The sequence below is a fragment of the Halichoerus grypus genome, chromosome 6 (genome assembly GCF_964656455.1).
Source record: "Halichoerus grypus chromosome 6, mHalGry1.hap1.1, whole genome shotgun sequence".
Lineage (NCBI taxonomy): Eukaryota > Metazoa > Chordata > Mammalia > Carnivora > Phocidae > Halichoerus > Halichoerus grypus.
This window is the reverse complement of record NC_135717.1, coordinates 9,516,689-9,544,217: the sequence shown is the minus strand read 5'-3', so window position 1 is coordinate 9,544,217 and position 27,529 is coordinate 9,516,689. Positions and strand designations below refer to the sequence as shown.

General features: G+C 41.4%; 1 protein-coding gene across 2 annotated transcripts in view; it reads left to right on the top strand.

Moving 5' to 3' along the window:
* Positions 1-1,544: 1,544 nt before the first annotated feature.
* The window catches only part of BAZ1B (bromodomain adjacent to zinc finger domain 1B), a 70,327-nt gene continuing 44,342 nt past the window's right edge, over positions 1,545-27,529 (top strand). For both annotated transcript variants that reach the window (XM_078074469.1, XM_036112546.2), the window contains exons 1-4: positions 1,545-2,012; positions 11,054-11,170; positions 15,013-15,157; positions 23,664-23,865. In XM_078074469.1, coding sequence (XP_077930595.1) covers positions 1,906-2,012; positions 11,054-11,170; positions 15,013-15,157; positions 23,664-23,865 — 571 coding nt within the window. In that variant the 5' untranslated portion in view covers positions 1,545-1,905. The remainder of the gene's footprint in view (positions 2,013-11,053; positions 11,171-15,012; positions 15,158-23,663; positions 23,866-27,529) is intronic.

The following is a 27,529-nucleotide window of genomic DNA, read 5'->3' as shown; positions in this document are numbered from 1 at the left end:
CCTTGGCATCCCTGCCACAAACTACTAGAGTTCCTTCTAAGTGGTCACTCCAAGCATCACACGCTGTGACCAGGATGATCCCTTCCTTTGCCACTCTCATCTCTTGATACTTTCCACCTCAACACCCCCGAAGTTTTAGGTATGTTGTCTTGAATTTACCAAGTCGGCCCTGCTGTTCCTTCTTACTAAAACGTTCATCTGTCGTTTCTCTGCCTAGTGAAGTGCTACTTACCTTTTCACAATCAACTCAAATGCCCTGTCCTGAGGTTGCTCTTAACCCTCCTAGAAGAAATGGCTACTGAAGGAGGATGCCCTCCCATCTCTGCTAGGGGATCAGGGGAGGCTCCGTAGCAATGGCATCTGACCTGGAACTTACGTCTTACTGGGGGGGATACTTCTCACCTCAAGATGAGAAGAAAAGAAGAAAAGGGCCTGGCATTGGCATGCGCCATGGCTTTCAGGGACACCTCGCAGTCTAACCCCTAAGAACAGGCTGGGAAGCTATGTTCTGAGGTCAGTGAAGATCTTTGGACCGAGGGAGACGATTTAATAGGGAGAGAATTATGAATGAGTGTGTTTCGGGTTGTACTCGATAGCCAAACACATTGCGGACTACGTGGGTGCAGTCTGCTTGGAGAAGTAGCTGGAATGTCCTCACTCTCCAGGCCGTTAGTGCTGTCTTCCTACTGTGCACTTGGTACAGCACTCATCACAGGACTGTCCTTCCTTGGGCCTCTTATTTTTTTCAGGGCAGGCTCTTGTATTTTTTCCCTCCTTAGCTCCCAGTTCGGGCCCTGAACACTGGAGGTGCTAGTAAAGGCTACCTGAATTAATGGATGTATCTTTAATAGGTACGCCATTTAATATATTTTTCCAAAGAAGCTTCTCTATTATCTTTTCCATCAAGCGCCTAAAAACAAGCATCATACTAACATCCAGGTCTCAACCACACTCTCTTCCAGAAGAAGTTAACTTTGGGGTGAGCAATGCTGAGGCTCCAGCTGTCCTTCAGTAGAACCTCCGCGTGGATAAGGTCTTGGGTTTCTTCCCGCCAACCCCTCCTCCCTTCCGCCCCACCCGCGCATCCCCGGGCGTGGCCGAGCGCGGCGCCTTTAAGGAGGGGGCGGAGCACAAGTGGAAAGACAAAGCCCCTGGCCGCGCGCTCCCCCTCCCCCTCCGGCGCACCACACGGACAGTGGTGCCCGGATGTCGGTGTCGCCGTCGGTGACAGATGGCGCAGTGTCTGTATATGTTAAGGGGCTTCTCTGGCCTGACCTCTTTGAATTCCAGGCCTTTCGGTCCCCCGCTGTCCCCCATTTTCAACTCCGCTGCTGGAGGCCCGCAGGCCTGTCACCAGCGCTTACATAACGTGACCTTTCACCTCTTCATACTGCCCTCTAGTGCGCTGCAACCCAACTACGCGGCCGGGAAAGGGGGTGGGACCCAAGCGCAGAGCGGCAGCTCCCCTGAGCCAATAGACTGTGAGCGCTGATCAGCTCTCCGCCTATTGGAGCATTCGCCACCGGCGCCACAGGGGAGCAAGTTAGTGTGTGCGCTGGCCGGGCGGGGGGGAGGAGGGGAATCTCCCGCCATTTTTCAATAATTTCCTCCGGTGCAGCTGAGGAGTCGTGACTGCCGAACGCGGGGACCCGTAGCGAAGGTTGGGCCGGAGGCTGCCGGGCGGCGCGGCGGTGTGCGTGGGAGTTCCGTGTCCTTGCGTCCCGTTGCATGGCCCTCGCGCGGCCGCGCCAGCACTGAGGGAGCCGACTTCGCGCCGCCCTCTCACCCCTCCCCTCCCCCACCCCACCCCCGGGAGCCAGGCGCTCGCTCCGGGCCGCGGGGCCTAGTGTTGCGCCGCGGGCTCTCCGAGGAGCTGCCACCTTCCGGGCCGCTGCCACCTCCGCGATGGCGCCGCTGCTGGGCCGCAAGCCCTTCCCGCTGGTAAAGCCGCTTCCCGGCGAGGAGCCGCTCTTCACCATCGCGCACACTCAGGAGGCCTTCCGCACCCGGGAGTATCCTTTCCAGCCTGGCCGCCAGGCTGCCCGCGGGGTGGGGCGGGGTGGGCCGGGGGGCTCGTCGGGGCCCGGAGGGCCGCGCAGCCGGCGCCCGTGGCAGCTGTCAGCGCGCCGGCCGCCGGCGGGCCTGCATCTCGAGCCGGAGCTGGAGCCCGCCGTTCCGCGGGGTGGGGGCGCGGGCCGGCCCGGAGCCCCGCGCTCTCCATCCTTTCCCCGGCTCCGCACTTTGTCCCCGGGCCTCGCTTTCGAGGAGCGGCCCCCCCTGCCCCCGGGTGGCTGTAGGCCTGGAGTACGGACGGGAGAGGGCTTTCTCTTTGCTGCTTTTTCTTTCTTCTTAAATTAAACCTTCAACTTAAGTTTTTTGAAATTGTACCCACGCGGCCTCGTGATCCGGCTTGTGCAAGATTTTTTGTGCGTTTTACCCGGATCTCCGCGGGGGCTCTTGTGTTTTTCTCCTCCGGAGTGGAGACTTGAGGCTGGTGATGGACTGACAAGATTGTGAGGCACGTAACCAAGAACGAATTTCCAGACGTAGGGGAAGGGGAAGAAAAAGTTATGTTGGAGGAGCTGATGCCTGCCTTCCCCGGCACGCACAGGTTTGAAATGCTGACGATTTAGAAGGAGATCGGTATTTGTTTTTAAATAAACATTTAAAAAATACGAAGGCATACTTAAAGTTTTTATGTTGTATCTTAGGAATAGGAGACTGAGGTTTTAAAGAAGACGCATTCTCTTTTCTAATCGTTGAAGGTTCCTTGCACAAGCTCAGAGTCTTTTAGTTGTATGACTTATTTACTTTTTTCTTTTATGGATGCCAGATGAGTCCTTTTTGAAGCTTCATTGTAAAAAAGAAGTAGATTTCTGAATCACGCTTTCTTTAGTGTATGGAAAGCTTCAAGACTGAAGGCCACTATATTACTGAATTTCATCAGCCCTTTTCCTTTGGAAGGACTGGATTTCTTAGTTTCTCTTTGCTTGCTTGCTTCCGTATGGGAGGAAGTGCCCAGGTGAGCGATGTCATTTGATTTCATTTCTCTTTGATCCTCTCTTTAATACAGTCTTTTGCAAGATAACCTAATTCTTGTTCTGATGCAGTTTGTGGAGTTGGGTGTTTACATACAAAAGGACCTGGAAGGTGAGCCTGTGCCATAGGACGGCTCTTGGAGAATTATAGCTGTAGCATCTTGTAGCTGAAGTGGATCTTGGGGATGGTCAGGTTTTCCTGCCTCGTTTGCCAAGTGGGCCCAGAGGGTTGAGGTTGAGTTGTTAAAGGTCAAACACTGAAATGATGAAAGTCAGGGGTAGAATGCAGTACTTTTCTAACTTATCCCTGTAAGTAAATCCAGAAAAGAAGGCAACTTCGGTGTCAGTTTGTGGTGTGAGGTAAGGTGCATTTCAGGGAGGGGTTCAGGTGGTAATCTGGTTCTTTTTCTTGTCCTGTTAGGACTTCTGGAAAGCTTTGGAGAAGTACTCCGGCTACGCTGAATACAGCATTATTCTAACGGAGTCCTGCTTTTTAATTTTTATTTTTTGAGATATTTAAAAACATTGGTGGGGTAAAAAATTTACTGTGGGAATCTGCCATATCCTTTTCATGTGTTATTTAAATACCATTTTTTGAGCACTTGATGGGTACTCACTAATATTATCAGATGTTTATTTTTCACGTCTGGTTCTAATGTAGTATAAGGAACACCCAATAGAGACAAGCTCAAAGTCTGTGATAGGTATTGAGCCATGTAAAAAATGGCTATAGATAGTTAATTTAGAACGGGCAGCCCAGGCCTTTTTTTATCGTTTACTGAAATCATTGAAATGTAATGATCTATATGAAGAGATTCTGTTTTTTTTTTTTTTTTAAAGATTTTATTTATTTATTTGACAGAGAGAGACAGCGAGAGCAGGAACACAAGCAGGGGGAGTGGGAGAGGGAGAAGCGGGCTTCCTGCCGAGCAGGGAGCCCGACGTGGGGACTCGATCCCAGGACCCTGGGATCATGACCTGAGCCGAAGGCAGACGCTTAACGACTGAGCCACCCAGGCGCCCGAAGAGATTCTGTTAATGATGACAGTTGAAAATTGAAACCTGAAACTTTTTAAGTGTTAGGTATTTTTTAAAAATTCATTTAAAAAATTTCCTATACTGGTATTTAGAACCCTTTTTAACAAAGGAGTTCTTAAATTGCGTTGCACATTGAGGGGGAAATTGCTTCCTTGGGAATTTCTACAAGTGGAAGCACTTCGAGGATGGTTTTAAACAATTGTACTGTGTGGTTGGCAGGTTGGCATATTTTTTTTTTTTTTTTACTTTTTTTTTTTAATTTTTTAATTGTTATGTTAATCCCCATACAAGGTTGGCATATTTATTAGGCTCTTAGTGATTTCATAGAGAACAAGTATGTGGTTGGTTAACAGCTGCATTTGAAGTATGTTGTTTCTGCTTCTTAATTTATATTTACAATTCTGTTTTTAATAGAATTTGATACTTGAATTTTCTAACATCTACCTTTTGATTGCACGTATATGCAATAGCAAATCAGTGAGATATTTTATTAACTTAAAGCTGTAAGTGTTGGTATGTTCTTGAAGGCATTATTGTACCTCCTCATTAAACTTATAGTGGTAGTTGGGAATGATGCACACCTTTAATGACTGGGTTCTATACATTGATGATTATGTTTATTATATTATAGCTTTGAATCTATGGTACATTACTTCCTAGGTTAGTACTAATGCAGTACATTAGGTCTTCCTTGGAAAGATTAACTTCATCAGAATCAATTCTTGATGTGATTATCTGGCAATAGGATAATCCCAGTGGCCAAGTCAAGATGGGTTTTGAGGAGGAACTGAAGCTACAAGCAACCTGCTGTGGGCTAATGTTTTTGTTGTATTGCTTTAACTATCCTCTGTAAAGCTTAGAAACAAGTATTTCATAACCTTTGTAGCCTCGATATATGAGAGCTTTTAAATGGTGTGATGAGGAGGGGCTGTTAGAACACAGTTAATGTGGCACTAGGCAAGAGTGACTAGAGCATGTTTTAAGAGTTGGACTTAAATTGTAGTTGCAAGCCAGGATTTTATTGGACATTGGAATAGTGAGTTCTTATGTTGATTTTTATAATGTAATTTCTTGAAAGAAGTTACACTAAATGAGAACTGCTTTTAACTTGATGACAGACTGTTCCAAAGACAGAAAAGAGGATAAAAAGCAAATCTTGAGTTGGTGCTTTGTCATTTCACATAGAACTCTTAGGGTTATAGTTATTCTTATTTAACCTCCATACTTTTTCTGGGCCACTTCCTTTCAGGCTATCAAGTACTTTATTGAAAGAAACAATCCTTACAAGGCTAAAGAGAACAAAGAAACAGCATATTGTGGTAAGGAGGTAGCTCTTGAAATCACAAAAAAGTAGATGGTAGTGAAGATATATAGGATTTGAGAATATCTTGTCATTTATAACTTACACAGTCTTTGGAGAATTGCTTTGACATTTTGTCTGCAATTATATGTGCAACAGTGGCTGGAACATAAAAACCTCAATTGGCATTTGCTCTGAGTAGTTATTTGAGTGTAAGTGACTTATTTTGGTAACCTAAAATCTGAAATAGGATTTGGAGGCAGCTGACCGAATATCCTTGTAATAGGCTTTTTTTCCCCTTGATTTTGACTCTTTTCGCTCTTTCTCTTAACATAAGTCAAAGTAATAACAAGAACAGAGTTACATAAACTTAAAAATACCCAATGTTGGGGTTGTAGGAATTTTAGTTTTGAACTTTTGAGATTAATCTTAGGTGACTAGTCAGTTTTTTTTTCTTTTTAAGATTTCATTTATTTATTTGACAGAGAGAGACACAGCGAGAGAGGGAACACAAGCAGGGGGAGTGGGAGAGGGAGAAGCAAAGCAGGCCTCCCGCTGAGCAGGGAACCTGATGCGGGGGCTCGATCCCAGGACCCTGGGATCATGACCTGAGCCAAAGGCAGACGCTTAATGACTGAGCCACCCAGGCGCCCCCATGACTAGTCAGTTAAAATTGTCATGTATTGTTAGAGGGCATTCATTCATTCCTAGATGTAAACCTTATTAGGTAGATAGTGCTGTCCAATAGACATATAATGTGCCAAATAAATAAAATCTTTTTTTTAATAAAGATTTTATTTATATATTTGTTAGAGATAGAGCGAGAGCACAAGCAGGGGGAGCTGCAGAGGCAGAGGGAGAAGCAGGCTCCCCGCTGAGCAAGGAGCCCGATGCGGGCCTAGATCCCAGGACCCTGGGATCATGACCTGAGCTGAAGGCAGACGGTTAACCAACTGAGCCACCCAGGCGTCCCAATAAAATCTTTAAAAAAAAAAAAGGACGCCTGAGTGGCTCAGTTGGTTAACCGTCTGCCTTCAGCTCAGGTCATGATCCCAGGGTCCTGGGATCTAGGCCCGCATCGGGCTCCTTGCTCAGCGGGGAGCCTGCTTTTCCCCCTGCTTGTGCATGCACTCTCTCTCTCTGAAAAATAAATAAAATCTTTAAAGAAAGAAATATAATGTGAGCCACATGGGATTAAGGGTTTTCTAGTGGCCACATTTGAAAAAAAGGAAGACAGGTGAAAAAAAGGACAGATACATTTTTCTTATTTCAGGACCCAGGCTGAAGGAGCAGTCCTTGTCTCTAACATGCTTTTCTAGTGGCCAAAAGACCTGGAGGATACCATGAAGGCTTTTTAAGCCTCTTGGTGGTGGCATCTATCCTATCTGGTCACATCAGTTTGTCAAAGCAAGTCACATGGCCAAGCCTAACCTCAGTGGGGAGGGGATGGGCATTACTCTTCTCTGAGACACTGCAAGCCACAGGGCAGAGGGTGGAGAAGTAGAATCCTTTTATGGAAAGGAGGTGACTATATGGAAAGAAGAATGCAGTCTACCATATTTTGGGGTTCAGGGAATGTTTCCTGGGGAAAGTTACTTCTAAGTTGAGATCTAAAGTATAATCAGAATGTAGTTAGATGAAGAGTAGAGGACTATGCTTTTTGAAGAGTTTGTGAATTTGAAGGTTCTTGAATTTTATTTATTTATGATTTTATTTATTTATTTGACAGAGATATAGCGAGAGGAAGCACAAGTAGGGGGAGTGGGAGAGGGAGAAGCAGGCTTCCCGCTGAGCAGGGAGCCCGACGCAGGGCTCCATCCCAGTACCCCAGGATCACGACCTGAGCCGAAGGCAGACGCCCAACGACTGACCACCCGGGTGCCCCAGGTTCTTGGATTTTAAAACTTAAAAAAAAAAAAAAAATTTTTTTTTTAAAGATTTTATTTATTTATTTGAGAGAGAGAGAATGAGGGACAGAGAGCATGAGAAGGAGGGGGGTCAGCGAGAAGCAGACTCCCTGCTGAGCAGGGAGCCCGATGCAGGATTCAATCCAGGACTCGATCCCGGGACTCCAGGATCATGACCTGAGCCGAAGGCAGTTGCTTAACCAACTGAGCCACCCAGGCGCCCCGAATTTTAAAACTTGAAAGAAGTTTTCTATAGCTGGAGTAAAGAAGTGGGAATGGAGATTGAGCTGCTTAGTGGGGCTGGACCACATAGGTCCTTGGGAGATAGGTTGAGAAGTTTGGACTTTGCCTTGAGTTTATGGGAGGCTGTTTACAGATTCGAACAGGATAGAAGCAGGTTCTTGGGAAGCTCACTGTGGCTGCAGTGTTGAGAATGGATCTGCAGCCTAGAGACTAGTGGCAGCTAAACTAGTGAGGCCATTATTAAGTAAACTAGGCAACAGGTATGGGGGCTGAACAAATTTACTAGCCCTCGAGGAGAGAAGTATATAGATTTCAAAATAAATTAGGTAGATTTGATGGGATTTGGTGATTGGCAAGGAATCAAGGATAATGTTTTGGTTGTCATTTGGTTAGTGGGTCATTCTCAGATAATAAGAGAATGCTGGAAGAGGATCTAGTGGTTTTTTTTTTTTTTTCTTTTTGTTTTGACTGGGAATGGGTGGGGAGGGTAGGAAGTGAGTGTTTAGTTTGGATGTTCTTCTATTGAGTTGCTTTGGATATCCAAATGGAGGTGTCTGTATTGCTAGTGTATTACAGGGGCCTGGAGTTCAGAGAGGAGACTGAGCTGGTGATAGAAATTACTAGCATATAGATAGTCATTGAAGTTATGGGAATTGATACGGTCACCCCGAATGAGAATGCTGGACTGATAGTGATTTTTCAAAGGAGGGTGAGAAAGATATGTATCAGAGTAGGAGAGACTTTTATTGTTTGCAAAGAAGCATAATCAGTAAAAAATATTTGATATTTAAATATGTATTGTTTGAGGAAAATAAAGTTTCTCCCTTTTTTCTTCTTAAAAGAATAAAAATCATGGAACTTGCTCAACAAAGTCTTGATTGGTGGAGTGATTTTCAGTACTGTGGGAGCCAGAGGATTGCTTCCCAGTGTGAACATATTTGCATTTCAGGGGCCTGAGAGCAAATGAGGTTTTAAAGTAAGAAGAAGAACTGGGTTTAAAAACAAATAAGATTGAGAAGAAGGATGTTTGGGTGAGAAGCATAAAAGACCAGAGAAGGATTACCAGTGAGGCCAATTAAAATGTTTTAAAATATTTTGGCTAGCTGAGAAGTGAGGATCAGAGGCTGAATTTGAATAATGGCTCTGTTGTGGAAGAGGAAGGACTGAACTGAGCCATAGATATGTGATTGCAATTAGGGACTGAAGAGCTGAGGATGATTCCCTGGTTTCTGACTGGGGCACTAGGGCCTTTCAGTGGCATTGGGAATAACTGTTAAGGAGCAAGCTTCGGAGGGAGGGAAGAGGTAATAAGAGTTTCGTTTAGAAAAAGTTGGATTGGAGGTATCGTTGAGGCATCCAGGTGATACCACGTTGCTGGCCCTGTAGGTCTAGATCACAGGAGGATGACTGGGCACATCATTCCTACTTTTAAAAATAGCAGCTAATAACAAAAACTAAAATTCTTTCTTTAGGACATGTTTGTTTATCTCACATTCTCTCTGATTACACAGTGAATTTCTTCAATGTAAGTAAATACTGTGTTAGAATGTTATCAAGCTTTTTGAATGTTTAAATCTATTTACTGATTCTTTCTGTCATTATTTTACCTCTCCTTCCCCAGTGCAAACAGATAAAACCAGAAAACAAATTTATCTTGTTGATTAGTTATGATAATGTCACTTTGGAAGCCATGCTGTTTCCTTTTCTCTGTAAGTTTTTATAAATTTTCAGTGAGATTGAGTTTACATAGTTTCATATGGAAGCTTGCCTCCTGGTTTTTGCTGGTACTTCTTTTTTGTTTGGTCATTTAAATATATTAGCACCATTCCCCACCCCCCCCCAACCCCAGGAAAAAAGATTTACTGTTTTGTGTTTGGCAGATCCTGAGAAAGATACAGTAAGGGAAGGTGCTTACGCTATTGGCTAAAACTACTCTTTTTGGATTACCTCTGGATTTGTCCCTGTCGTCTGTCTTTTCACTGATTATTAACCCAGGAAAACAAAGAATCTCCATATATTAAAAATGAATTACTTGTTTAATTGTAAGGTAATATTATGGATGAGCTGTTTATTTATTTATTTATTTATTTATTTTTAAAGATTTTATTTATTTATTTGACAGAGAGAGACAGCGAGAGAGGGAACACAAGCAGGGTGAGTGGGAGAGGGAGAAGCAGGCCTCCCGCAGAGCAGGGAGCCCGATGCGGGGCTCGATCCCAGGACCCTGGGATCATGACCTGAGCCGAAGGCAGACGCTTAACGACTGAGCCACCCAGGTGCCCCTGGATGAGCTGTTTAAATACTTCTATTTCAACTACTATAAAAAGTGTCACTTGGGAAGTACAGAGATTGGCAGCTAATTCTCTAGTTGTGGTGTCAGTTTATTTTCTCGGGTAGCATCTGTTGCTGTGCGTAAAGTAAATTAGTTAGTTGTCATTTGAATTTGAATGTGGCTGTCTGGTAGTGAATTCTAGTTGAGATGGTGTGGAAAGTTACCATTCATATGGCACTCATAGGATGTTCTCTTCCTTCATCTGCCTTACAAGGATTGAACAGTGGTAAATGACTTGTGAGTGTAGTATTATTGGAGACAACGTAAAGCTTGGGTAAATATGGTATCAAAATTATTTTTAGGGCTTTATGGAATTTATTTTTTAAACTCTAAGGATCAACAGGTGTTTCCGAGGTAGACTGGAAGGCTTTCTAGTAAATGGATCATTAGCATATGCACAGGGTTATTCCAAACTGCCTATGAGACTGGGGTAGTTCTCTCATCTTTCCATGGAGCAGATTCTTAAGCTTGCTGACCATCTGAGTTGTGTAACAATTCCACATACCTTAAATTCTTATCCCTTATGATTTGTGTTTAATTTACCTTTATTTTTTCTTATAAATTTCCAGTGCCGTGGGAATTTTCTTGAAATGAAACAGGTGAATTGAAGAAATCACATTTAGAACAAAATATTAATTTAAAAAAAAATTTTATTTTAGGGCGCCTGGGTGGCTCAGTTGGTTGAGCGACTGCCTTCGGCTCAGGTCATGATCCTGGAGTCTCGGGATCGAGTCCTGTGTTGGGCTCCCTGCTCGGCGGGGAGTCTGCTTCTCCCTCTCCCACTCCCCCCCTCTTGTGCGCTCTCTCTCTCTCTCATTCTCTCTTTCAAATAAATAAAATCTTTAAAAAAAAATTTATTTTAAAGTAATTTCTGCACCTGGTGTGGGGCTCAAACCAACAACCCCAAGGTCAGGAGTTGCATGCTCCACTGACTGAACCATCTAGGTGCCCCTAAAATATTAGTATTTTATCTGTTAAAACAAAAACATGACAAACCATTTAAGTCATTCTTTAGCTTTAATCATTTTATTTGGATTTGCCACTTGAAAACTCTAATTTCAATTTTAGCTTTTTATGCTGTACATTATAGAAAGGATGCTTTAGTTTTTTTTTTTTAATGTTATGAAGTATTTTATGGATATGGATAAGTTGTCTCTGTTGCTTGAATATTGTTTTCCTGAGCCACGGCTAACAGAGAGTACGAGGCCCGCCTGGAAAGGTACAGTGAGCGCATTTGGACATGTAAGAGTACTGGAAGCAGTCAACTAACACACAAGGAGGCCTGGGAGGAAGAACAGGAAGTTGCTGAACTGTAAGTAATAGAACCATTGCCCTTCTAGCACCATCTTCATATTATTAGGAAAGGGGGGATATTAACAGTAAAGCAGTATTTATATTTAAATTTATGGGCATACATTGGAATACATTACATTAGTGTAATGTGTTGGTGTCTGAGTGTCCTTGTCTAGTGGCATTTTGCTGGTAACAAAGTATGTGGAATATATAGTTGTGTAGGCTTATTTAGGTATTTGCCAGGCTTTTGAGTGTTCTTGCTCTATTCTTCTACCTTGAAAATACCCTGGAAATGCGGTTTTTGTTTTGTTTTATTGTTTTAAAAGATTTTTTATTTATTCATTTGAGAAGGAGAGAGTGTGAGCATGAGTCGGGGGGGCAGAGGGAGAGGGAGAAGCCGACTCTCTGCTGAGCAGGGAGCCCGATGCGGGGCCTGATCCCAGGATCCTGAGATCATGACCCGAGCCAAAAGCAGATGCCTAACCGACTGAGCCACCCAGGCGCCCCTTTTTTATTTTTTTAAAGATTTATTTATTTATTTATTTGACAGACACAGAGAGAGACAGGGAACACAAGCAGGGGGAGTGGGAGAGGGAGAAGCAGGCTTCCTGTGGAGCAGGGAGCCCGATGCGGGGCTCGATCCCAGGACTCTGGGATCATGACCTGAGCCGAAGGCAGACGCTTAACGACTGAGCCACCCAGGCGCCCCTTGTTTTGCTTTTAGAGAGAGCAAGCACATGCTTGAGGGGTGTGGAGGGGCAGAGGGAGGAGAATGCTTGAGGGGTGTGGAGGGGCAGAGGGAGGAGAGAATCTTAAGCAGGCTCCATGCTCAGTGCAGAGCCCAATGTGGGGCTGGTGGGGCTCGATCTCAACAACCCTGAGATCATGACCTGAGCCGAAATCAAGAGTCAGATACTTAACCAACTGAGCCACCCAGGCACCCCTGGAAATGTGATCTGAGCAAAGGAAGTTGATAATAATCTAGAAGTAATACGGAGGCAGCAAATTAGAAAGTTTCTTTATTTTTTGGTCATTTGAAATTTAGGACAGTCTTTACAGTAGCTATCAAAAATAAACACACGCTTTGAAGACTGTTTCTAAGTAGGGTGGTTGAATGAGGTGTCTTTAAAAATCCTTTCTATGTTCAAGTACCTACCCATCTGGGTATTCTCTCAGAGAAAACAATTTGGTCAGAAGGAACATGCAAAAGATACATGGAAACCAGGGATGATGATAAAACAGAACTCAATTTTAGGAATTGGGCAAAGAAGCTTCTTCTGTGGATTTTTCATTGACTTCTCTTGATAGCAGATAAACAGCATACAGTTGAGTAATCTGATACTGTTCTGCTTTTTTGCTGGTGTGACGGCGCTAGGTTCAGTTGAGATTTGGTTCTAGTAATGGCTCCATCACTAATAATTGTTGAGTCTGTTAACCTGGTGCCTGTTTCTTCTTTGCTTGATCACTTACAGTGTGCCATTTTGGATTAGTGCAATTTACATATAAGTTTCGTTTAGTGTACTAGACCAGGCGTTAGCTAGACTTTTCTGTAAAGTGCCAGTTAGTAAATATTTTAGGGTTTGTGGGCCACATGATTTCTGTCTCAGCTATTCATCTCTGACATTGTACAGTGAAAACAGCCATAGGTAAAAATGTAAATGAATGTGAATGACTGTAAATCAAAGAAAATATTATTTACAAAAACTAGTGGTAGGCTGAATTTGGCCCATGGGCTGTTGCCGACCCTCATAGTAGCTTGTAGACTTCCTGCGGGCAGGTCTCATATTTGACTTATTCTGGAATTGGTTGCAGTGGCTAGGCACTATCCTCTGCACTACATAAGCACTTACTGCTTGCTCTTTGCAAATAGAGATAATGCTACCTTTTCTGGGTGTCTTTTTGGGACAAAAAGATATGTGTGTGTAAATTCATTGTAAATAAAAAGATGGTAACCATTAACCTATAATAAAGCGTATGAAGAGTACTCAGGAGGAAGTCAGTTATTGTTACTGGTAATATGATTATGTACCAGAAAAACCCAAAGAGAATCAAGTGAAAAACTGTTAGGAATAAATAAGAGAATTCAGTTTCAAAATGTAAATAAATTGCTTTCCTACATACAAAGAGACAGTGGGAATTTAGAGGCTAGAGACTAACCTGGAGTTGTTAGGGAAAACTTCATGGGTCTTATTGAGGAAGGTGACACTTGAAAGGGTAGTTTGGACCAAATTATAGAAGACAAGAGGAGACGTTTGTATTTAATTCAGTGAACAGTAGGAGGACAGCAATAATTTTTGAACAGGAGAGAGACATGGGATTGGAGTTAGGCTTTGAGATTAATCTGGAAGCAGTGTGTAGGATGAGTTAGAGAAGGAAGAGCAGGTGGGAAGTTGATGTAGGCTTGCTAGGATAGTATTCAGGTAGAGAGTCATGGCATTATTGGGAATAGAAATGATAAGAGGGATTCTCTAATCCTTCCTGAAAAGAGGGGTTTTGGCCTTAACTTTGGAAAAGCTCTATAAACTTTCTTCTTGGAAAGTCATAATATACATTAGCATATTAAGGATTTTCAGAAGACTTCCACTAAAGAAGCTGTAGCTTGGTTTAACCTTGTGGGTTTCAAACTTATTTGACCTTTGAAGCCATTACAGCAGAGGTTCTGAAAAACACAGTTGGGGCATGTTTTATGTGATTTGATAGTGAACAGAATATAGGGCGTGATGGGAGGGATTGCTGAAAAAGTATGGTTTTACAGTTTCTATTCAAAGTAGAAATCACTTTTTTCCATTTATAAAAGTAATGCATACTTGTTATAAGAATGTAAGCAATACAGAGTTAATATAAGGATCTGAACATCACTGTCCAACCTCACTCCCCAGAAGTAACCATGGACAGTGAAGTTTTAAAGCTTGACTGGGAGGCTTGATGGACAGCGTGCATTCTTAGGGGCCGGGAAAGGCCTCATGGAGTTAAGGAAGTCTGAGGACATCTTGGGACGATGATTGAGCTGGGAGGGAGGATGGTAGGAAGAGGAAAAAGGTAACAGCCTTAACAAAGGCAGAGAGACTGGAAGCTTATTGATGGACTGGGGAATAGCAGATAACTCCATAGGTACATTGTAAGGCAGGATACTAAGACTTTAAGGCTAGCAGCAGTTGGAGGAATGTTTTTAGTTACAAACCGCACAGAGTGACTGGGAATATTATGATAGTAAGCCTAATAGGCTGTCAGCCTTACATGAGTGCCACGTTGCACTCTTCATTTGTTCATGTTGGGTATGTTAATTAAAATTCTTTTTTGCTAATTTAATAAGTGAAAAGTAGTACTTCATTGTTTTACTTTTGCAAGGGCTTTGGGGTTCAAGTTATGGTTCCAACATGTTAACCCTTCCTGATTTATTTCCCTTATTCATAAAGTGAAAATTCTAGACACGTCACAAGGTATTGTGAGAGCTAAACGAATGAATGCATAGGAAAGAATTTTATTGACTGAAACCTAACACAAATAGAAACAAGTTATGGGCTTCTAAGAAACAAAAAAAAAAAGGGTAAAGGATATGAATAAATAATTCACACCTAAAAAGGGAAGTCTGCTATACAAACAAATGGGAAAATGTTCAGCCTTACTGATGGTGTGCCTATTAATTTTAGGCAAATTAGAAATGAGAAAATTAACCTGGATAAGCCCATCTGACAGAGCTTTTTACAGTTCCTTCTTTGGCCTGCATGCCACATGGTTTTTAAGCTTTCTGTTCCCCAGTGCCTGCTTATATTTGCTAAAGAAGGGTTTGCACTAACTTGAATTAATTCTCTAGATAGGTTTTTGTGCATTTTCTTGGTAACTAATAACATGTTTGTTTAGTTTGAAGGAGGAGTTCCCTGCCTGGTACGAGAAACTTGTTCTGGAAATGGTTCACCATAACACAGCCTCTTTAGAGAAATTAGTAGATACTGCTTGGTTGGAGATTATGACCAAATACGCTGTGGGAGAAGAGTGTGATTTTGAGGTAAGCCCCTATTTTTTTTGGCACGATTTGACTCACTAACCATACATTGAGATTAGAGCTTCCAGCATAGATTACAGAGTGTAGTTCTGTGTGTAAAATTGTGTTATATTTGAAGTCTGCTTTACTTAGTATCAGATACTGTAAGGACCAAATTTTAGAACTATATTCATTGTTGGGAATGTTTAATATTATGTTAGTATTATGGTAATTATTGGGATGCCTGGATGGCTCAGTCAGTTAAACATCTGCCTTTGGCTCAGGTCATGATCCCAGGATCCTGGGATCGAGCCTTGAGTCCAGCTCCCTTCTCAGTGGGGAGTCTGCTTGTCCCCCTCCCTTTGCTGCTTTGCCCCTCCGCCCCTCCCCCCTGCTTGTGCACTCTCTCTCGCTTGCGTGCTCTCTCTCTCTCTCACAAATAAATCTTTAAAAAAATATTACGGTAATTGTTATACTATGTACCATTGCATCTTTGTTTGCCCTGTTTTATCCCTTTTTGATAACTGCTATCTTGGCTTTTTTTGGTTGTGTAATTTTTTCAAAGAATTTGTTTCAAAGACTTTCAGATAATGTTTAATCCAAATCTATGGTACCAACAAGCAAAGAATGTCATTTCAGTACAATAGTGAGTGAGTTGACTTTTTTCTTTTTTTTTACTAAATTTGTTTTTTTAGTTTTCTAGTCCAGATAGCACAAGGATAACTATGATTAAAGTAAAAACCTAACACTAAAGCAATCCCTGTATAATCCTTTGAAAGCTTAAAGTAAGATTCAGGAAGAAGGGAACTAACATTTGTTAAATATCTGTATGTACTGGATACTGGGCTGATTGCTTTGCCATAACATCTTGCAGAATCTGCACAGAAAATGGTGAGGTGGTAAACAGGCTCAGATATTTATTTATCTATTTTTTAATTTATTTTTTTTAATTTAAATTTAATTAACATATAGTGTATTATTAGTTTCAGAGGTAATTTAGTGACTCATCAGTTGTGTATAACACCCAGTGCTCATTACATCACGTGCCCTCCTCAATGCCCATCACCCAGTTACCCCATCCTCCCACCCTCCTTCCCTCCAGCAACCTTCAGTTTGTTTCCTATAGTTAAGAGTCTCTTATGGTTTGTCTCCCTCTCTGCTTTTGTCTTATTTTTCCTTCCCTTCCCCTGTGTTCATCTGTTTTGTTTATTAAATTCCACATGAGTGAAATCATTTGATATTTATCTTTCTCTGACAGACTCATTTCACTTAGCATAATATCCTCTAGTTCCATCCACATCATTGCAGATGGCAAGATTTCATTCTTTTTTGATGGCTGAGTAATATTTCATCATGTGTGTGCGCGCACGCTTGCTTGTGTGTGTGTACCACATCTTCTTTATCCGTTCATCTGTCGATGGACATCTGGGCTCTTTCCATCATTTGGCTGTTGTGGATGTTGCTGCTATAAACATTGGGTGCATGTCAGGCTCAAGTATTTAAATAACTTGTTTGGGGGCTCCTGGCTGGCTCAGTTGGTGGAGCATGTGACTCTTGATCTTGGGGCTATGAGTTCAAGCCCCACACTGGGTGTAGAGATAGCTCAAAAAAAAAAAAAATCTTAAAAAAAAATAGCTTGTTCAGATTGATGTTTTTTTTTTAAAGATTTTATTTATTTGTCAGAGGGGGAGAGAGAGCGAGCACAAACAGGGGGAGCGGCAGGCAGAGGGAGAAGCAGACTCCCCGCTGAGCAGGGAGCCCGATGCGGGACTCGATCCCAGGACCCTGGGATCATGACCTGAGCCGAAAGCAGCCACTTAACCAACTGAGCCACCCAGGCGTCCTCAGATTGATATGTTTTAGTTAAGAATAGTTTCAGCTGTATGTAATGAAATAGCTGACTAGCAGTGTCCAGTACTTCTCAGACTTTAGCCTAAATAAAATCACTTGGAGGACTTCTGAATATACATTCTTGGGCACCATCCCCGAGGGTAGGGCCTAAAAGTATGCAGTTCTGACCAGCTCCGGGTGTGATGATGACACTCTGGGGACAACACTGAGTAGTATTGGCTTAAGCAATGAAGACATTTGATTATCTCGCATAGTAAGTCTTAGAGGCAGGTGGTACCAGATTTGGCATAGAGGCTGGATATTATTGTCAAGGACCTATACTTTGTTATCTTTCTGCCTTTCTGCTCTTCTCAGGGTGTTGGGTTTTGTCCTTAGCTTTGTTGCCTCTTGGTTGTGAACTTGTGACTGTATTCAGAGTGAGAAAATGCTTACCTAAGCATTGTAAGAAAATCTTTACTAGAAGTGTATACTCCCTCCCCCCACCCCGACCCTTGTCTTTACATGTTATTGGCTAGACTATGTCTATATAACCATCCTTAGCTGCAAGGGGCTGAGAAAGTGAATATTGCCTTTTTTTTTTTTTTAAGATTTATTTATTTATTTGAGAGAGAGCTCAAGAGAGAGCATGAGCTGTGGGGAGGGGCAGAGGGAGAGGGAAAAGCAGGCTCCCTGCCAAGCAGGGAGTCTGATGTGGGGCTCAGTCCTAGGACCCCGAGATCATGACCTGAGCTGAACTGAAGGCAGACGCTTAACCAACTGAGCCATCCCCCCTCTTTTTTTAAAGCCTCAGAAAAGGCAGCCTGGCAAGAGAAAAGAAGGAGGGGAATGGCTTAGGTAGCCCAACGGTAGCCAGTAAGTGATGGGACAAGGATTCAAACTTTTGTCTTTTTGTGTGGTTCCAAAGTTCTTGTTCTTTTCCCTAATTTACTTTGACTCCCTGGAGCTCCTAGCTAGTTCTTTTTGTTATATTTGTAATGTCTGTGGGTTTTAATCACATACTTTACATTAGTCAGAGTCCTGGCAGGAAACAGATGGCATATTCAAATGGTGTAATTGAATTGAATTTAATAAAGGGACTATAGATAAGAGACAACAGTGTGATCTAGGTTAAGGAAAACTAACAAGAAAAGGTTAAGTACCTGATTGCTATCAACAGTAGAGAGACTACCACTTCAAAACCCCAAAGAAACAAGGGAGGGAGTGGGTACTGGAATTAGAGAAGAGTAATGTAGTTGTAGAAGAGTACTTTGATAGTAAGATGTAACCAATTTCCTAGGGAGGTAGTCAAGGGAATAAATACCCCAACAGCACTTTTCTTCCACCATCTGATTTTCTGCTCTTGCTTCCTATGGTTGAACTCACCAAAATCTAGACAAGGGAGCCCTTTGGTGTATGCCACAAAGATCAGCCTGTATGATACAGCACAGAGTAAGGTAGAGAAGAATGGAGACCGATTTGGAGTGGCAAAAGGAAAATATGCTGTACACATTTGCAAGGTGAAAGAGGAAGAGTTTGACGAAGGGGGAGAGAGAAATTAGGGAGATAAGTATGCCCATAAACATATGACAAAGTGTTTAAACTCATTAGTAATCCAGGAAAGCAAATTAAAAGCTAGCAAGACCATTTTATGCACATCAGATTAGTAAATAAGAAAAAGTCGGGCGCCTGGGTGGCTCAGTTGGTTAAGTGACTGCCTTCGGCTCAGGTCATGATCCTGGAGTCCCTGGATCGAGTCCCGCATCGGGCTCCCTGCTCAGCAGGGAGTCTGCTTCTCCCTCTGACCCTCCCCCCTCTCATGTACTCGCTCTCTCTCAAATAAATAAATAAAATCTTTAAAAAAAAAAAAAAAGAAAAAGTCAAAATAATGGCAAGTTTTGACAAGAATGTGGAGCTGCTGGTTTACTGCTAACTGTTTTGATAAACACTTGAGCATTACTGAATACAATTGAGTGTGCACATACCTTTTGACAAAGGATTTTTTTCTTAAATATCCTTTTAATAACTAATAATGTTGAAGATCTCATGTATTTGTTACTATCCTTTTATTTATATTTCTTTTGGTGAAGTGTCTGTTCAAATCTTTGTCCATTTTTAAATTGGATTATTTTGTTTTTGAGTTTTAAGAGTTTTTTATTCTGGGTACAAGTTCTTTATTAGGTATATGCTTTGCTTTTGCTACCAATTAGGGTTTGTGTTTTCATTTTCTTTCTTTTTTTTTTTTTAAAGATTTTATTTATTTATTTGACAGAGAGAGAGAGCGAGCACAGATAGGCAGAGCGGCAGGCAGAGGGAGAAGCAGACTCGCTGCTGAGCAGGGAGCCTGATGTGGGGCTCAATCCCAGGACCCTGGGATCATGACCTGAGCCGAAGGCAGGCGCTTAACCGACTGAGCCACTCAGGCGCCCCTGTGTTTTCATTTTCTTAGCAGTGTCCTTTGAAGAGCAGAATTTTTTAGTTTTCATGAAACTGAATAGAAATTTCGCAACTATACCAGGGCACTTGGGTGCCTCTGTCGGTTGAGCATCTGACTCTTGGTTTTTGCTCAGGTCATGATCTCAGGGTCCTGGGATCAAGCCCCACACCTGCTTGAGATTCTCTCTCTCCTCCCCCTCTGCCCCCCGCCCCGTGCACACACTCTCTCTCAAATAAAGAAATCTTAAAAAAAAGAAAAAGCAACTACACCTAATTGTATGTGTAATTACATTTAATATAAATGATCTAAACATTTAAGTTAAAAGGTAGAAATTGCCAGATTGGATAAAAAAGCAAGACCCAGTTATATGCTGCCTATAAGAAAGATGCAAATAGGATAATAGTAAAAAGATGGAGAAAGAGATACCATCCTAATATTAGGTCAAAAGAAATCTGGAGTGGCTATATAAGTATCAGACAAAGTAGATTTCAGGGCAAAAAATATTACCAGATAAATATTTCATAATGACAGAGGGGTCTGTTTATTGAGAGGACATAGCAGCCCTTTATGTTTATGCATTTACTAAAGAGAATTTCAAGATCTATGAAATGGGGTGCCTGGGTCGGTTAAGTGTCCCGACTCTTGATTTCGGCTCAGGGTTGAGGGGTTGAGCCCTGTATCTGGGCTCTGCACTCAGCAGGGAGTCTGCTTCTCTCTTTCTCCCTTTCCCTCTGTACCCCCCACCCCCTGTGTGTGCTCTCTCTCTCTCTCTTTCAAATAAATACAGCTTAAAAAAGATCTGTGAAACAACAATGGATAGAACTATAAGAAGAAATAGACATCACAGCTGTAGTTGGAGATTTCAACACCCCTGTTCTCAGTAACTGATAGAAAAAGTAGACAGAAAGTCAGCAAGAATATGGAAAACTTCAATGGCATTATCAACCGACTTAATCTAATTGCCATTTGTAAAATACTCTACCTGATAACTACAGAATAGACATTGCTCCCAAGTGCAGAATTTTCCAAGGTGGACCATACTTTGGGCCATAAAAAAGTAAATAAATTTAAAAGGACTCAAGTCATACAAAGAATATACTGTGACCAAAATGGAATTAAATTAGAAATCAATAATAGCTATCTGGAAACCACAGATAATTGGAAACTCAGTAAGACACCTTTAACTTACTTGGATTAGAGAAAAAAATCAAAAGGGAAATTAGAAAATGTTTTGAACTGCATGGAAGTGAAAACAATGTGTTAGAATTTATGAGATGCTGCCTGCGGTAGGGCTTAGGAGAAATGTATAGCACTAAACAACCAAACTGTTTTATTAGAAAAAAACGGTCTCAAATCGTTGGCCTTGGCTTCTACCTTAAGAGATAAGAAAAAGAAAAGCAAATTAAATCCAAAGAAAACAGAAAAAGAAAGGATTTAATAAAGATCAAAGTAGAAATTAGTAAAATAGAAAACAGGAAAATCAATGAAACCAAAAGCTGCTAATTTGAAAAAGATCAATAAAATTGATAAACCTCCAGCCAAACTCCCAGGGTAAAAAGAGAAGACACAAATTAACCAACATGAAGAATCAGGTGATACCTACAGTCTACAGATATTGACAGGGTAATAAGGAAATATTATGAACATCTTTGACACCAATAAATTTGACAACTAAAATGGACAAATTCCTTGAAAGATACAAACTACCAAAACCCACTCAACAAGAAATAATAGAAACCTTAATAGCCCCTATTATATCTATTAAAGAAATTAAACTTGTGGTTAAAATTATCTGACAAAACTCCAGGCCCAAATGTCTACCAAACATTTAAGGAAGATAACAGCACCAATTCTATACAAATGTTATCAGAAAATAGAAGAGGAGAGGGAGCTGGGAATTCTTTGCAACTTACTATGTGAGGTCACCATTACCCTGATACTAAAACCATATAAGCACATTAAAAGAAAAAACTATGGATTAAGAAAAAAAAAAATCTGTGTTCATAAAACTCCCTTGTGAACATAGATGCAAAATTTTTTAATCAGAATTTTAGCAAATGAAATCCAGCACTAGGAAAAGGACAGTTTATCATGATTCAGTGGGGTTTATCCTACAAATTCAAAGTTGTTATAAATTTATAATTCTCCTTATAAACAGGATGAAAAACCATATGGTCATCTCATTTTACACACAGAAAGTGTTCAACAAAATCCAGCATCAGTTCCTGATAAAAACTCTGAGCAAACTGCAAATAGAAATGCCTTCAGTCTAATAAAGGATATTTACAGAATAACCTCCAGCTAACATTATACCTAATGGTAAAAGACTGAATGTCTGCTCTCCCACTCCATTTAACATTGTACTGGTGGTTCTCGTCAGTGGTACTATGTCAAGAAAAGGAAATAAAGGGCATCTAAATTGGGAAGGAAGAAGTAAAGTGATCTTTATTTGCAGACAACATGATTGTCTATGTAGAAAATCTGGAATCTCCCATAAAAGCTACTAGAACTAATGAGTTTATGAGCAGGGTAGCAGGATACAAGACAAGATAAATAATATGAAAACCAGTGTTAACAACGAACAATTGGAAATTGAAATTTAGAGAGATCAGTACCATTAAAGATTTTTTTTTTTTTTTAAGATTTTATTTATTTATTTGACAGAGACACACACAGGGAGAGAGGGAACACAAGCAGGGGGAGTGGGAGAGGGAGAAGCAGGCTTCCCGCTGAGCAGGGAGCCTGATGCGGGGCTTGATCCCAGGACCCTGGGATCATGACCTGAGCTGAAGGCAGACGCTTAACGACTGAGCCACCAGGCGTCCCTCAAGATTTTTTGTTTATTTATTTTTGAGAGAGAGAGAAAAAACATGAGTGGGGGGAGGGGCAGAGGGAGAAGCAGACTACCTGCTGAGCAGGGAGCCCGATGTGGGACTTGATCCCAGGATCCCGGGATCATGACCTGAGCTGAAGGCAGACACTTAACCGACTGAGCCACCCAGGCTCCCGGAAAGATCAGTACCCTTTATGGTAATGTCAAAAAATGTGAAATACTCTGGGAGTAATTTGACAAGAGATACCCAAGATCCATACACTAAAAATTATAAAATGTTCCTGAGAGAAATTAAAGAAGGCTTTAAATGATAGATACACCTTTGTTCATGGGTGGGAAAACTCAGTATTGTTGAAATGTCAGTGCTTTCTAAATTGATGTGTAGATTAACTACAGTTGCAATAAAATCCCAGCAGCTTTTCAACTATACTCAAATTAAAAAATAATAATAATAAAAATCCAAGCAGCTTTTTTGTAGGAGTTGTCAAGCTGATTATGAAGTTCATGTGGAAGGGTGCCTGGGTGGCTCGGTCCGACTCTTGGTTTTGGCTCAGGTCATGATCTCCGGTTGGGGAGATCGAGCCTTTTGGTCAGCGGGGAGTCTGCTTCCTCTGACTTCCCTCTCCCTCTCCCACTGCCCTTCTCCCTGGCTTGCATTCTCTCTCTCTTTCTCTGAAATAAATCTTTATTTTATTTTTTTAAAGATTTTATTTATTTATTTGAGAGAGATAGAGAGCACGAGTCGGGGGGGGAGGGGCAGAGGGAGAGGGAGAAGCAGGCTCCCCACTGAGCAGGGAACCTGATGCAGGGCTCTATCCCAGGACCCTGGGATCATGACCTGAGCCGAAGGCAGTTGCTTAACTGACTGAGCCATCCAGGTGCCCCCCACTACTGATTTTTGAGAGACGTGGAAAGGTAATTAAGTGAAGAAAAGATCGTCTTTTCAACAGATGATTCTAGAATAATTGGATATCCATGTGTATAGTTGATATTTATTTATTTTTTAGAGATTTAATTTTAAGTAATCTACACCCAGTGTGGGGCTCAGACTCACAACCCTGAAATCAAGAGTCATGTGCTCTTCCTACTGAGCCAGCCAGGTGTTCCTGTATAGTTGATTTTCTTAAAAATGGAAATTCTTGAACTGTATTTTACATATATGTCAGGTTAGTATAATGATTGCCTTTTGGCCTTAGTACATTGGTGCATGAATTTTGAACTAGATGGTGATCATTTTATTTTTTAAGGTATCCTATTTCAAGTTAGAAGTCTGAGAAATAAAGTTGGAAAAAAGTCACTGTACTTGGCTGCTTCAGAGTTTCAGTGAATTTCTGTCAGGTGAAGTGGGATGGATATTGGATAATATATTCTAAATATCTTTAGGTTTCTGATTCTTATTTATTGTCTTTGATTCTCTCCTGTCTCCTTTATAGGTTGGGAAGGAAAAAATGCTCAAGGTGAGGATTGTGAAGATTCATCCTTTGGAGAAAGTAGATGAAGAGGCCACTGAGAAGAAATCAGATGGTGCCTGTGATTCTCCCTCAAGTGACAAAGAGAATTCTAGCCAAATTGCTCAGGATCATCAGAAGAAGGAGGCAATTGTAAAAGAGGATGAAGGAAGGAGAGAGAGTATTAGTATGTATGATGCTAGCTTTCCTTAGTGAGTTATGTTACTCTGTTCTGTTTATTTTATACACAAATCTTTTTGAGTTCTCTAGCAACTAGATTTGTAATTGAGTTTTGTAGATAGCTAGACATATTTTTGTTCATTTATGATTCAGAAAATCAAATATTCACCAAGTGAATTAAGATTTAAACCTGCCCCTCCGCCCCACCAAAAAAAAAGAAGATTTAAATCTCCCTGCACAGTTAGGACCATTGGGAAGTCATTACCTCTGGCTGCTTAGAAATCTGTGTGCACATACCTGTCTACCCAAGATGGGAAAGAAAGTTTGCTTTCCTTTTCTCTAAGTTGGAAATATGGAAATAAGTGTGGAAAGGAGGTGATTGGAGTAGGAGGGGCTAATTCTATTTCTGTTTCTTTTCATGTTATAAGCCAGTGTGGTGCTTTTAAGGTACTTCCTTTTATCTATATTCTATAATTTAGGTCCCTCTCAGATGGGAGCTGCCAGAATTGTGAAACACTAAAAGTAATTTTTCGGGATCTGGAGACCTAACAGTGATGTTTTTTTTTTTTTTTTTTTTTTTTTTTTTTTTTTTAAGATTTTTTTATTTATTTGCGAGAGAGACAATGAGAGACAGAGAGCATGAGAGGGAGGAGGGTCAGAGGGAGAAGCAGACTCCCTGCTGAGCAGGGAGCCCGATGTGGGACTCGATCCCGGGACTCCAGGATCATGACCTGAGCCGAAGGCAGTCGCTTAACCAACTGAGCCACCCAGGCGCCCTGTGATGTTTTGAAAGTTGAGAAACAGATGTTGCTTCCTGGGGAGACTTCTCAGCCTCTGAGGCCTTCATTTGTGTGTGTGTGTGTGTGTGTGTGTGTAAATAAGGAATTTGACTGGATCCCTTTTCTCTCCAAAAATAGGAGCACTCAAAGGGTTTGTGTTTATCGATCTCCTTCCCCGTGACTGTTCGGGGATTAAAGAGTTTCACCTCAATATTTAACTGTCACAAAGTTTGAGTTAGAATGTTACTTAAAACGTTCTGCTATCTGCCTTCCATTCTATTTTGTGTCTCCAGATGTTTGGGATACGTGCAGATGGTTTTAGAGGGCCGTCCTTATCTAGTCCCAAGGAAGCTTCAGAGATCGTTGTATAGCTGCTCCCCCCTAGCTGTTGATACTTTGGTTTTGTTTTCTACTCTGTGTTATGAATGCTAATGTCTGCATTTTTCAGTTTCTTTTTGACAGTTTTATAATATGTGTGTTATTCACAGTTCCCTAGATTTGAGGTTGATAAATGTTTTGGTTAGGTGTTGGCTGATCTGTCTTCTAACACTTCTTCTAGAATGAGGATCATTGGAATACCAGTGATGTGTTATAGCTGTTTGTTTTACACCTAAGCATTGTGTACCAGGAACTGCTGGTTTTAGGCTTTGGCTTATTTTTTAGAGTGTGTGCCTTAGTTCGGGTTTTAATTACTGGGATGTAATGTTATTGCTAGTATGTTGATAAGAGTAGTAGGTGGGCTAAAGAATTAATGTTATGATGTATTCTGCATGTCTTCAGGGGAAAAATTGATTAGAATTTCCATAGAAATATGATAGGCAAATTGTAGTACAAAAAATATTTTCTCATCATGTGACTTGGCCTTTTACTTTGTGGGGGGAAAAGTAATGTATTAGGGCAGGAACTTTTCAGCTTTGTGTTCCTAACCTCCTTGGTAGGACTCTGTTCCTCCATCTTAGAAGGGAGCTCTCTTTTCTCTTGACCAAGATACTTGTGCTTTGAATACCATTCCCTCTGGGATGCCTGTTTGGCTCAGTCGGTTATGCCTTTGGCTCAGGTCATGATCCAGGGTCCTGGGATCGAGTCCTGCATCGGGTCCTTGCTTGGCAGGGAGCCTGCTTCTCCCTCTGCCTGTGCGCTATCTCTCTCTCTCTCTCTCACAACTAAATAAATAAAATCTTAAAAAAAAAAAAAGTTAATACCATTCCCTCTTAGTTTCTCAAGGGCTGGGTAAACTTTTATTATTCTACCATATAATATATATATATATATATATATATATATATACACACACACACACATACATACATCCATACACATACATACATACACATATATGTGTGTGTGTGTGTGTGTGTATTTTTAAGTAGGCTCCATGCCCAGCGTGGAGCCCAATGCAGGGCCTGAACACACGACCCTGAGATGAAGACCTGAGCTGATATCAAGAGTTGGGCGCTCAACTGAGTGAGCCACCCAAGCGTCCCTCTACTATACAGTGTTTTAAACCCTCTTTCTAATGGTTCTTCTCAGCTTATAAACAAAGTCCCATTTTCTAAAAACAAAAACATACCTTCCCTTGATCCTATTGTTCTATTTCTGTCTTTCTTATTCAGGTTAAGATTCTTGAGAATGTTGTCTCCACTTTCTGACCATCAGTTTATTCCTTAATGCTGTTACGGTGTAACTCCTGCCTCTTTACTCTGAAACTTCCTAATAAGCTTATAGGTGACCCCCCTAATTGCAAAATTCACTCATTGCTCCTTTGTGTTTTACTTTTCTGTTCCATTTAACACTGTTGGTCACTCTCATATCTTTCAGCTTACTTGATACCATAGTCTCCCTAGGTTTCCCAACTACTTTTCGGGGGTGGGGGAGGGGTTGTTTGTTTTTTGTTTTTAAGTAATTCCTCTACCTAACGTGGGACTCAACTCATGGCCCCGAGATCAAGAGTTGCACACTTTTCTGATTGAGGCAGCCAGGCGCCCTTACTTTTCTGTTTTTTGTTTTTTTTTTTAACCTCCTTTTTTCATCTGCCATTCATTAAATTATTTTTCATAGGATTTTGTTCTGCCTCCTTTTTATTTTTCTATACAAGGGTATTGTTATATTTCATTCCTGCCCACAGTTTAAATTCTTAATCTGTATAAAGGCTGATGATTCCCAGACCCACATCGGCTTAACTCCTTAACTCTAGACCCAGTCTTCATGTGCCTGTCCCAGGCAGTTCAAATTTTAACACCTGTAAGGCTAAATTGATCATCTTACTCTTTATGTTATCTTCCCAAGGCACATCAACAAGAATTGTCCTGCTGTTCTTTCAGCATTCTCTTACTCAGTTAACGACCCCCTCATCTCCTCGGTCCCTAAGGCAGAAAACTTGGAAACTGTTAGCATTTCCACATCTAGTTGGTTACCATGTCTGTCTTCTAAATGCCTCTAGACTCTTTCAGCCTCCATTTCAGTTACATTGATTCAGATGTTTAGTGCTGTATCTTGTGATTCCCGATCTTCAGTCTCACCTGCCCTTTTCATTCGTTTTCTAACTGCTGAAAGTGTTTCTTTTAATTTTGTCATGATAATGATCTTTCACAGCATATATCTAGTCAGATGGGAAATCCTTTGTTTCCTTAGTGCCCACGAGACACATTCCAGTCTCTTTAAATGGCATTCAGTGTTGGGGCACCTGGCTGCCTTAGTCGGTAGAGCATGTGACTTGATCTTAGGGTTGTGGGTACAAGCCCCACATTGGACATGGAGCCTACTTTAGAAAAATAATAATAATGGAATACAATGTTATTTATAATTTGGACCCTACTTACCTCTTTGGTCTGAAGTTTTTACTATAGTCTAGATCATAGTCACCTATCTCGTTGCTTATAGTCTCTGAACAAG